Raw genomic sequence first — 12,324 nt, forward strand, 5'->3', positions numbered from 1 at the left:
GACATAAGTATATTAGCGTATTACTCGAGAACCGGCTACATTTCTGAAAGCCAGAGACAACCATCCATATGTTCATTAACTTTCCCCCACATTGTGACTGTGCGCAGGTGTAAACAACTTGGGCTATATTCATTACCACAATGTGTAGGAATACATTTCCCAGCATGCCCCTCCACTATCAAAACCTTTCAGAAATGGTCCCTGTTTGAGTGAAAAAAGGAGTAAATATTTGTAGATCTAAAATTCAACTCATACAGTGACTTGCAAAAGTATTCGGCCCCCTTGAACTTTTCCATATTTTGTCACATTACAGCCACAAACATGAATCAATGTTATTGGAATTCCAGGTGAAAGACCAACACAAAGTGGTGTACACGTGAGAAGTGGAACGAAAATCATACATGATTCCAAACATTTTTTACAAATAAATAACTGCAAAGTGGGGTGTGCGTAATTATTCAGCCCCCTTTGGTCTGAGTGCAGTCAGGTGCCCATAGACATGGCCTGATGAGTGCTAATGACTAAATAGAGTGCACCTGTGTGTAATCTAATGTCAGTACAAATACAGCTGCTCTGTGACGGCCTCAGAGGTTGTCTAAGAGAATATTGGGAGCAACAACACCATGAAGTCCAAAGAACACACCAGACAGGTCTTGGAAGTAAACCTCTTGGAGTCTGCAAAAGACTTGAGACTGGGGCGGAGGTTCACCTTCCAGCAGGACAACGACCCTAAACATAAAGCCAGGGCAACAATGGAACGGTTTAAAACAAAACATATCCATGTGTTAGAATGGCCCAGTCAAAGTCCAGATCTAAATCCAATCCAGAATCTGTGGCAAGATCTGAAAACTGCTGTTCACAAACGCTGTCCATCTAATCTGACTGAGCTGGAGCTGTTCTGCAAAGAAGAATGGGCAAGGATTTCAGTCTGTAGATGTGCAAAGCTGGTAGAGACATACCCTAAAAGACTGGCAGCTGGAACTGCAGCAAAAGGTGGTTCTACAAAGTATTGACTCAGGGGGCTGAATAATTACGCACACCCCACTTTGCAGTTATTTATTTGTAAAAAATGTTTGGAATCATGTATGATTTTCGTTCCACTTCTCACGTGTACACCACTTTGTATTGGTCTTTCACCTGGAATTCCAATAACATTGATTCATGTTTGTGGCTGTAATGTGACAAAATGTGGAAAAGTTCAAGGGGGCCGAATACTTTTGCAGCCACTGTAGGTAAAACACATACTGCTTAAAAAAGTTTACAAGATCTCTATCATGTAAACATGAACAGCTCTTGTATTTTGTACACGTTACTTCAATGTTGGGAATATTAGCATCCAGAATAATGTAGAGAAAGGTGTGGATAGCTTTTTTATTTGTACTGCAGCACACTTTTGTCCTGGTAGTTCAGTTGAGATTTTAAGGATTATCAAATCTGGATTACCAGTATTTAAACAGGGACCTAAGGGGCGCCAAGATTTACACAATGTAAAAAAAATCTTAATTAATTATATTAATATTTCATTAGCAATAAAATCGTTATTTTATCCAAAACTATGTTTACCTCATTTACACCTTCATACACTGTACAGCATGAAATAACTGTCCTACAGCAAAAGCCACAAAGACAGAGAAGAAGTTGGCCACAGCTGGTGATGTTACAGGAGCGAGCAAAGCAGGTCGGACTGAAAAATGCAAGGTTCAAAACATGAAAGTTTTGTTTTTCTGCACTGTTTGCTGCCTTTACTCCACTGGGCTCAGCAGGTGGCAGCAAGTATGAAGAACATGTGTATATATTCAAGATAATTGATCATGTGACTAATTACATCAATAGTGGGTCAGCGACTCTCTTAAGGGGGCGAGTTGGTCTTAGAACTGAAGAAGGTTCTGAGATGAAACGTCTTCAAGAAACTTAAAGAAGTCCAGACGCTTTCCTTTCCAAGCTCCTTAGACTACGATGAGCTGTTGACCGAGAACCTTCACAGAAAGCAAAATGTGACATTTATGTAAAAAAAGTTCTGCGACGCTGTACGTGTTTTAACGTGATGATTTAGTGAAAAGAGGTTAAATAAATATGTCAATTAAAGTTAATTATTTAGTGCCGAGTGTGCTCTCAGTGCTACTATTTATTTGTAAGGTGACAGCTGCACATTAGACCAGTGAGCAGTGAACCAGGTTCATACCCAGGATTCACTCTTAGGTTACCCGGAAAATCCTGTTTCGTTGCACAGGCTGCTGTTTTTCCTCTGAACAGCCAGATTTCAGGATTTCAGTGTGTCATGTTAGATTAATCCTCCTAGATTACGTTTGAATAACAGGGCCCACTTTCCATCACCTACCTACTTATCTTTCAGTTTAATTTGATAAATACAGGCCCAAGTCACAACAACAAGGTGCTTCATACTGTAAGGTAAAGACCCGACAATAACAGAGAACAAAACCAGCAATAAGTTGACCCCCTATGAGCAAGCACTTGGTGACAGTGGGAAGGTAAAACCCCCTTGTAAGAGGAAGAAACCTCAGGCAGAACCAGGCTCAGGGAGGGCCAGCTCTCTGGTGTGACTGATCGGGCACAAAGGGAGAGAGAAGAGATTAGAGGGACACGAGACCAAATGCATAGTGGAAGAGAGCCAGCATTTAATACAGGTGTAATGTCAGGTGGGGCAGCCCTAAAGGAAGGAGATTCCCTTCTCTACTATACAGTGGATGCTTGTATTCTTAAATGTTTACTCAGTGTTACAGTCAGTTACACCGAGTAAAGTAGTTACCTTCTCTGAAAAGCTTTAATGGTGAGTGGGAGCTGGGAAATGTACTGCTTGTACTTCCTGACCTTGTTCTCTGTCATTTGTGCAAAATATCTGCAAACCTTTGGACCTCAGCTAAGCAAAGCAAAAGAGTAGAGCTTAGAAGAGGAAGTAGAGACGAGAGCAGGGTGAGCATAATGCCAGGAACTTGGATTTAAGCTGTGTTTTCAATGATTTGGCTGATAGCACAGATGGGTGAGCATTTTTAAGGCGTAATAGAGAGAGAGAGAATAGGAGAGGCTGTTTACGCTGCTACAACACGGTAGTAAGGGTATACTAGTAATTCATTTAAAAATCAAATGTAACATTAGGATTAGGAGATGACTGAAGAAAAAGGAAAAAAGTTTAGTGTTTTAACCAATCATATCTGTAATACTATGTTGACTAAAAACTGAAGGTTGATTCTGGTGTTATTCTATAAGTTTTAACTGTTTCATTATCATAAAAACAATAATAAAAGAGAGGAGTGCACAGTTCATTTGTTGGGAGTCACTTGGACCAGCAGGTAAGCAGTGTAGTGTTGTCTTTCTCTGCTGTGAGGCAGAACACACTCATGTGTGTGCGACAGATATCGAGTGTCATCATGTGGCTCTCTCGATCACTGTCAGGGGTACAGCTAAATAAAGGTGTGAGGAACAATGACTGAGCCCAAATTTATGGGCTGTATAACATACAACACATTCAACCTGCTGCCAGATTGAAATGTGCAGTCACATTAAAATTATACAGATATATACAATTCTTGTTAGTTTCTAAACTCGGTGCTCAGTTGAAGGTGGAAACCCTCCAGGTGCTCTTTAAGTTTCATCCTTACATCGTCCCGTATTTCCACTAACGCACCATTTGAAACTGAATTCTGCTCACTGTATTGATCAGGTGACGACTCAACTCTGGACATGCCTCCGCTGCTCTCTGTTAAGTATTCCACACCTTTTAGATCCAGTTCGGACAAAAGAACGTTTTTTTCTTCACCGGCCACGTTCTCCATCGTGACAAAATGTTGCGGCTCATCGTCAGTCGGGACAGTCAACAAAATCACCTGCCCGTCAGCGCTGTCCTGTAACCATAACAGCTGGTGCTGCAGGTCGCAGTGATGATCCTGACTCGTCACGTCAGACTCTCCGTGACGTTTGTCAGAGAGCAGCAGCTTCTGCTGAGAGCCTAGATAATGCAAACTCTGCTCGTTAGTTTTAAGAAAGCACACTCCAGCTGAGACTATATGCTGAACACCTGGATTTTGCAACAAAACTTGGGAACTTGTTACACTGGTATCACTGGTTTCTACGTCTTTCCAGGTTGTTTCTTGCTGCCTATCTATCTGTATGTGATCCACATTTTCAGCTGTGTCACAGGAGCTTGTTGCAACATTTCTCTGGGTGTTCGGTGAGTCCTCATGCTCCAAATGCCCACCACTCTGCCCCTGCCCTTTTCCACAGTACAAACAGTTTGCCTTGTCTGTCTCAGACCAGCTACTGGACTCTGGTAGAAAATTACATCCTGTCTCCATTTGATCAACACATTTGTCCTCAATCAACTTTATATCTTTGGATTTAGCTTCATTCTCCTCTAGGTCAGGATCTCCTTTGTGCCGTCTTTCTTCTCCCCCCTCTATGCAGCTTCCCCTGTTTTTGCAACCATTCTGTGACAGAAGCAGAATGTGCTTCAGTCGTTTATCACGGAGCCTCAGCACGGTGCTCCGCAGACGGCTTTCCCTCCGCCTGGCTGCATGCAGTTGTCGTAGGGCTTTTTCCAAGCAGTCTACAACTTGGTCATAACGTCTCCTCCACAACAGGGGACAGAGCTGAGCGTAGCTGTGCTCCTTTGACAAGTAGAAGCCTGGAGGCGGGGGCAGACGTCTCATGTAACGTGACGGGGAAACGGGTCGAGACTCTGGAGGTGGAGGACCAAGTTCTTGCTGTGACAGCTGCTCCAACCCTGATGTTTCTTGAGAAAATCCAGGCATGTCTTGAGTAGTCTCCTCAGTGGATCCCACTGACTTTTCAACTGTGGGTTCTTCTGCAGTGTGACGCTGGTTGATCTCCTGATGTGTGCCATCCTGTGCTCCTGAGTGGGAACTCTTCCTGCAGAGAAAACTGTGACAAATGAGTTTTTCCTGGACAATAAAATAGCCACTAACACTACAGCTGGTGCTGTCTAGGAAATTATGGATGAGTGTATTATTTTCTATTTCTATTCAAACTGCAAATGCAGTAAAAGCATAAACTGAACAGTGTCAGTCATGGACCAGTCTGTGGACCTCAACATAACTGATACAGTGTGGAATCATCTTGACAGAGAACGAAACAAAAGTTATCTTTAAACACTAATATTAATGTGTGTTTGCACATCTTTCAATAATTTTTTGCAGCCTTTCCTGTTTTTCTAGAAATACATGAAGAAATGACTGATGGCTCAAAACTTTTACAGCACTGCAGGCTGTTACATTTAACATCTGTCACTACTGATTGCTTTTGATTCATTCACTATTTCACATCTATCTTTTCTTAAACATTTATTTTTCCTATTTTCTATTCTATTCACTATATCATTTCTATTTTTATGATTTATTTTTCTCTGTTCATTTTAATCATCGTGGCAAACCTTCATGCAGCATCACAGTTGTGACAGGATGCTAACATGGTTGATTTCCTCCCCCTGTTTTAACCCTGACTGCTATGCTGACAGATGTAATGTAACTGTAGGCCACACCCAGCTGGGCAGCCCTCTAAAAGAAGCTCTCCTTTCACTGGGGTTCAAAACTTTAGGCACTCTCATTCATCAACACCTGCTCATTATGGTTTTTCAGTATTGATATATTTACCCTATTCAGTGACCACTTATAGTCATCTCAGATGATTAAAGTAAATCCCTCATCTCATCACCTCAAAGAGCTGGTCCCAGATCAGCCAGCTGGTCTCAGATCTTTTGCATGTAGAGCTGGCCCCAGCACGTGCTCGGTGATCGAACCAAGAATCAGAGAGCTGCTGGAATTCTCATGTTTTCCTGATACTTGGCAACTAAAGTAACAATTTCTTAGTTTATTATAACTTATTATGTAATAATTATTATGCTAAATGACACAAAAAATCATTGCACTTTGATTTGCAGGTATAACTGATGCTCCAGTAACAGAATCAGAAGAATAAAAGCGAACGTTAGAGTTGGTCTGTTCCTTCACAGAGCATCCTTACAGAGTGGGAACTGAAGCAAAGTGTCTGTGAAGGTTCTCAGTCATCCAGGTCATCGTAGTCAAAGGAGTTTGCAAAGAAAAGCGTCTGGACTTCTTTGAGTTGCTTGAAGACGTTTCACCTCTCATCCGAGAAGCTTCTTCAGTTCTAAGGTCAAATGGCCGAGAGTCCCAGATTTAAACCCAGTGGGAGTATCCCCCCAAGGAGGGACAAAGGACCCCCTGGTGATCCTCTAATCACATGCGCCAAGGTGTGAAAGTGGGTGTGGAACCTAATCAGCCAGGGTTTCGGGTGAGCTCATTGTGAAACCTGGCCCCACCCTATCATGTGATTTCCTGAGGTCAGATGGCCCAGGATGTGAGTGGGCGTTAAGGCATCTGGGGAGGGAACTCAAAACTGGATTATAGATGGCAGACAGTTGGTGTCGTAAACCACCGCCTCTGTTCAAAGATGGTCGCTCACAGTGGACATAGATGGCCTCTTTCACTCCTCTTTCAAACCATCTGTCCTCTCTGTCCAATATGTGAACATTGGCATCCTCGAAAGAGTGACCTTTATCCTTAAGATGCAGATGGACTGCTGAGTCTTGTCCTGTGGAGGTGGCTCTTCTATGTTGTGCCATGCGCTTGTTTCGTAGGTGTTGTTGTCACTGAGGAGAGTAGTGATCTTTGTGTGGTAATCTGTTGTGTTTAGGACCACGGTGCACCGGCCCTTATAAGGGAAGGGGCACCGTGGTTCCCTTATAAGGGAAGGTGCACCGTGGTCCTAAACACAACAGATTACCACACAAAGATCACTACTCTCCTCAGTGACAACAACACCTACGAAGCTTTAAAACGAGACCCCACAAGCAGCTACAAAAAGAAAGTTATAGCTTGCCTTCAAGACCTTGAAAAGGACAAAACCATTGACCGCCTCACATATCACCGCCTTTATCCAGGGGATGCCATACCCTGCATTTATGGACTTCCTAAAATCCACAAGGAAGGGGTCCCACTCAGACCCATAGTCAGTAGCATAAACTCAGCCACTTATAACATTGCGAAACACCTTGCTACCATCCTGGCACCTCTCGTGGGGAACACCCCACACCACATCAAGAACTCCACCGACTTCACCGACAAGGTCCATAAACTTACCCTGGATCCAGATGAAACCATGGTGTCCTTTGATGTAGTCTCTCTCTTCACTTGCATACCCACCACGGAGGCAGTGGAGACTGTCAGAAAACGACTACAAGAAGACAGCTCCTTGGAAGACAGGACCAACTTCACACCCGATCAGATTTGCACACTGTTAGACCTCTGCCTTACCACAACATACTTCAAATACAACGAAGGCTTCTACAGACAAAAACATGGCTGTGCCATGGGCTCCCCTGTGTCACCTATTGTAGCCAACCTTTACATGGAGGAAGTGGAAAGAAAGGCTCTTGGCTCTTTTAAAGGGAGAGTACCCAGCCACTGGTACAGATATGTAGACGACACCTGGGTCAAAATCAAGACACAAGAAGTGGAATCCTTCACTGCGCACATTAATGCCGTGGATAAAAACATCAAGTTCACCAGGGAAGACACTGAGGACAACTGTTTGCCTTTCCTGGACTGCGCTGTGCACATTGAAGAGAATGGCAACCTCAACATTGAAGTTTACCGGAAGCCCACACACACGGACCAGTACCTCCTCTTTGACTCCCATCACCCTCTGGAACACAAACTTGGAGTAATCAGGACCCTACACCACCGGGCAGAACTTGTTCCCTCTAAGCCTGAGGGGAAAAAGAAGGAACACACACACGTAAAGGAAGCACTGAAAACATGCGGTTATCCTAACTGGGCGTTCATAAAGTCAGCAAAAAGGCACAGAAAAGAAGATCAGACACCAGCGAGGGAGGATAAGAAAGACAGACGCAACAACGTTGTCATCCCCTATGTAGCCGGTGTATCAGAGAAACTCAGGAGAGTTTTCTCCAAGCACGACATCCCAGTGTACTTCAGACCCAGCAACACACTCAGACAGAAACTGGTTCACCCGAAAGACAAAACTCCAAAACACAGACTGAACAACGTGGTGTATGCTGTACAGTGCAGCGAGGAATGCCCAGACCTCTACATTGGCGAGACCAAACAGCCACTTCACAAGCGCATGGCACAACATAGAAGAGCCACCTCCACAGGACAAGACTCAGCAGTCCATCTGCATCTTAAGGATAAAGGTCACTCTTTCGAGGATGCCAATGTTCACATTTTGGACAGAGAGGACAGATGGTTTGAAAGAGGAGTGAAAGAGGCCATCTATGTCCACTGTGAGCGACCATCTTTGAACAGAGGCGGTGGTTTACGACACCAACTGTCTGCCATCTATAATCCAGTTTTGAGTTCCCTCCCCAGACGCCTTAACGCCCACTCACACCCTGGGCCATCTGACCTCAGGAAATCACATGATAGGGTGGGGCTAGGTTTCACAATGAGCTCACCTGAAACCCTGGCTGATTAGGTCCCACACCCACTTTCACACCTTGGCGCATGTGATTAGAGGATCACCAGGGGGTCCTTTGTCCCTCCTTGGGGGGATACTCCCACTGGGTTTAAATCTGGGACTCTCGGCCATTTGACCTTAGAACTGAAGAAGCTTCTCGGATGAGAGGTGAAACGTCTTCAAGCAACTCAAAGAAGTCCAGACGCTTTTCTTTGCAAACTCCTTTGACAACTGAAGCAAAGACTATGTCTAAATAACTATAAAATAATGAATCAATTCAGGAGCTCAGAATCTGCTCACAGATGATGACAAACTATCAGCCTATGTGAGGTTTGATTACCTGACAGGGATGTTGTCTTCCTTTTGCTGCCTTCCTGCTCTTTTGTGTTTGGCTGCTGGAGAGAAATCAAATAAAGTAGGAACTGCATCTTCCTTTAGTCGTCTGATTCCACTGTGTGAAAGCGAAAGGGTCAAAAAAAATACTTAGGCTGCTATCTTAACACAGCCATAACTAAAAACTACACCAGCAGTTAATAATAGAAAATTCTGGTTTTAGTTGAAGTAGTATCTGTAATCTGTGAAAGTCCAGCTGGTCGATACACACCTGCTTCCACTCAGCTCGAAACTCTCGGGTGGGAAGTGCTTTGAACAAAAATAGACAAAGTCTGTCTGAGGATCCCAGGAGTCTGCACGGTGAGAGTTACTGATCCAAAGGTTTCTCCGAGCCGCTCCTTTGGGTAACCTAGTCATCCACAACATCAGTCTGTGTTACATTAATCTTCCATTTCAGGTCAAGTTCAATAAAGATATTTCAAAGAACATAACGTCATAACATCATCAGTACATCTCCATTTGAATGTGAATAACACTAGAGTCACACTGGGGACCTGGACACCATGACACAGCCAAATTTACTGCGACCACGTGCCATGAACTTCCTGTTGAAAACGTTGCTTTGACGATGGGGACCAGGTGTGTGACCACTCGCAGAGAGATACTGGTGCATCAAAACTCAACAGCAATGTGATGGAGTCCGTCTGCTGTCAGTCTGAATGGGGTCAAGGTGGCAGTTACAGCAGGTAAAATAAGTACTGAATTACTGTGTAATTTTAAAACTGTGTATATACTGTATATTCTGTGTATTTATTATCTCACTCTGCCTGTTTATGCCCTGTCCTTATCTTCAAAGTCATGCTGCTCTGTTGTATGTTAATTGGCCCTTGGGGATAAATAAAGTCTTTCTGATTCTGAACACGTCACCAATATGTATCGAACTGTCCATGCCTTTTTGCACCTCTCTTTCTTCTTCATGTGTTACTTTTTCCTTGTGTCATTTCTCATTATTACACATAACCTAATTTATGGACATCTATGGTTTGATTTCTTTGCATGTGTGGATTGGATGGGTTGTTACCAACATCTGGTGTGAATTCCACGTCAATAGCACCTTTACAAATATACTTAGTTAGAAATTTGGTTATGTATTCCTCACTTATTTTACCTGCTGTACATGCAATCTGTTTGTGATAACATGAGAATTAACTTTGTTGCTGCCTGATGTGTTTCTGTTTTGTCTGTATACACACAAGTTCACATTAACTACTTAGATTTATATTTCAGTCAGAACCTCATAGATTAGACACACATTCAGACAGGTTCCCTCCTACCAGGCAACCCGCGTACTCGCCTCGCGATTTAGAGTTTGAGGGTGTTGTACATGTTGTACATGTGGCTCAACAACTTGCAACCTCTTTCCAAATGTGAAAAATTAAATCAACAATTGATTTTTCTAGTTACAAGGAGGTTGGGCATTATTATCATTAACTGCTGTAACTTTCCACATATTGCTCAAATAAATTATTCTAATCATATTATAAAACCTACAAAGTACTGCAGCTAAACTCAGTTCATGTTTTCTGGTTCCAGTTTTACAGAGCTTAATATTAACTTTATTTTGACCTGAACGTCAGCCTTGTGTATTACTGAGTGAATATGAGAACAGGAGAAATATAGATGTGCAGATGATTTGTGAGCTTTTGAGTTCCTTTGTTTCATTCATGTCTCTAAATGTATGAAAGAGAGAATGTGAATAAAAACAATAATTTCAGTACTACACCCCGACCCAAACATTTACATAATGTGTAAAGTGCTCACTTATGAAAGGTGACGCCAGCATTTCGAGTCTCATGGTTGTCCCTCGATTTGCAACCACCTGCTGAACAATGTCTTGGCATCTGAAAGTAAAACAAAGAGTAGAAAAAGTAGAGAAATGGAGAGTTTATCATGGAAGGGGGTGTTAGTGAGCAGAAAACACATTTTACTGCTTAGAGATGGAGATTTTAATTTGCTTTTTTAGTCTTTTTGACCATCAGTGTCAATTCCTTTCTCTGCCTACCAGCTTTAAAATGGTAGAAAACATTTACTCTGTATCGTATCAACTGATAGGCAAGTAAAAAAAAAAAAAATTAAAAAAAAAGACGGATGTTTGAATTTTTGTATTTTTATTTTTCTCTTCCCAGCTCCTTAGTGTCCAACAACATTATGCATTCATTTGACAAAAGTCCCGTTTTCCATTGAAAAGCTGTTTCAGGCTAACAAATAGATTCATACCCATTCTCCTGAATTGAAAGCTTGCAGTTTTTCATTTAAACGTTTCTCTAAATTTGAGTTACTTTTTTTTTTAAAGGGGGGCAAGTCAAGCCTGTGTTGGTGTGTTGCCAACATTAGCATTAAGAATATGATTGATATCGAAAAGGATAGAAATGTTTTTGTTTCTATCCGCACTGTGATGTGACCCTACAGTTGTTCCAAACTTCATGCACTGCCCCCTCCTCATTCGTCCAATCACAGACTTGCTGATCGCGGTGTGCAGCATCGATACGTTTGCCCTACTCTGTGATCATCTCGGATATCTGAATCATACTTGACTAACCCAATTCCTCATGTAGCTTCAAACAATCGAATAAACTGACGGTGCAGGTTCAGGTACACATGACCGAGCCGCCTGTAGGCGCATTCACTCTGCCCACACATTACGTTACACTGGACATTTAACAGGGTTTTCTGCTGTTTCTGTAACGAGCAAGCGAAGGTACTAAAATGCTAAGCCGCCATTACGGAAGGTCTTGCTTTCGGTTGTTACGCATTTCAGTTCGCGGAAGTGCATATTATTTAAATAATAATATTAATAATAAAAAATATTAACCCTGGCAGTTGACCTCAGAATGATGGCTGATTTTTTTTTCTTCTTTCTTCATCTTCCGCATCCTTCTTCTTCTTCCTCCCCTGCTCTGCCACTTTTACCGCCTTATGCCTAATGGTGGTTGCATTACTGCCACCTACTGGACTGGAGTGTAAAGCGTCCTTTCTGTGGGTCTGCCCCCCCGAGTAAAATTTGAACTGCTGTCCTTATATAAAACCACCTCTCTCTCTCATACTTATCAGAGATGAGGACCAGACATAAACTCTGATGCATAAATTCTTCATATAGTCAGGCTGAATTATAATATCCTCAATTTTTACACTGGGTGCTTTCCTATTACTCTTAGTGTTCATTTTAAATTTAAACAATATATTTACATTGTGTTGCAAAAAATAAAATATCTTGTCATTCTTTACAATATAAAGCACCATGAGGTGACTGCTATCATGATTTGGCGCTATATGAATAGAACAGAGTAGAACAGAATAATTATTATTACTATAAGTAGTACTGTAATGTCAGCTGTGATAAGTATTTCAGTGAAGGTGGACGGTTGACAGCCTGCCAGCTGCCTTGCTGTCCACAGAGTCATCACGTCACAGATTATTTCCTAACAAAAATAACTTCAGTTTAAAACAAACAAACAAAAAACA

The 12,324-nt window shown here is 42.3% G+C and overlaps 1 protein-coding gene across 9 annotated transcripts; it reads right to left on the reverse strand.

Annotated features, from left to right (window-relative positions):
• Positions 1–1,320: 1,320 nt before the first annotated feature.
• On the reverse strand, positions 1,321–11,825 carry thap7 (THAP domain containing 7). 9 transcript variants are annotated; one of them, XM_025902533.1, is made up of 5 exons: positions 11,688–11,825; positions 10,624–10,703; positions 9,074–9,232; positions 8,810–8,920; positions 1,321–4,896 (listed from the first exon to the last, which is right to left on the reverse strand). In XM_025902533.1, the coding sequence occupies exons 1-5, from the start codon at positions 11,733–11,735 to the stop codon at positions 3,549–3,551; spliced, it is 1,746 nt and encodes a 581-aa protein (XP_025758318.1). In that variant the 5' UTR covers positions 11,736–11,825; the 3' UTR covers positions 1,321–3,548. The 9 variants fall into 9 exon arrangements, with proteins under 9 accessions (XP_025758318.1, XP_025758323.1, XP_025758320.1 ...); XM_025902538.1 differs by having other exon boundaries at positions 11,675–11,824; XM_025902535.1 differs by having other exon boundaries at positions 9,074–9,211; positions 11,688–11,821.
• Positions 11,826–12,324: the final 499 nt, after the last annotated feature.

This window comes from Oreochromis niloticus, linkage group LG22 (assembly GCF_001858045.2).
Source record: "Oreochromis niloticus isolate F11D_XX linkage group LG22, O_niloticus_UMD_NMBU, whole genome shotgun sequence".
NCBI classification, from domain to species: domain Eukaryota; kingdom Metazoa; phylum Chordata; class Actinopteri; order Cichliformes; family Cichlidae; genus Oreochromis; species Oreochromis niloticus.

Coding starts and splice junctions, on each gene's coding strand:
- thap7 (XM_025902533.1), bottom strand. CDS start 11,735: ATGCGGAAGATGAAGAAAGAAGAAAAAAAAATCAGCCATCATTCTGAG. Junction 9,233..10,623: donor GCTGGCGTCACCTTTCATAA/GTGAGCACTTTA, acceptor AATGTAACACAG/ACTGATGTTGTGGATGACTA. Junction 4,897..8,809: donor GAAGACAACATCCCTGTCAG/GTAATCAAACCT, acceptor CATTTGTCACAG/TTTTCTCTGCAGGAAGAGTT.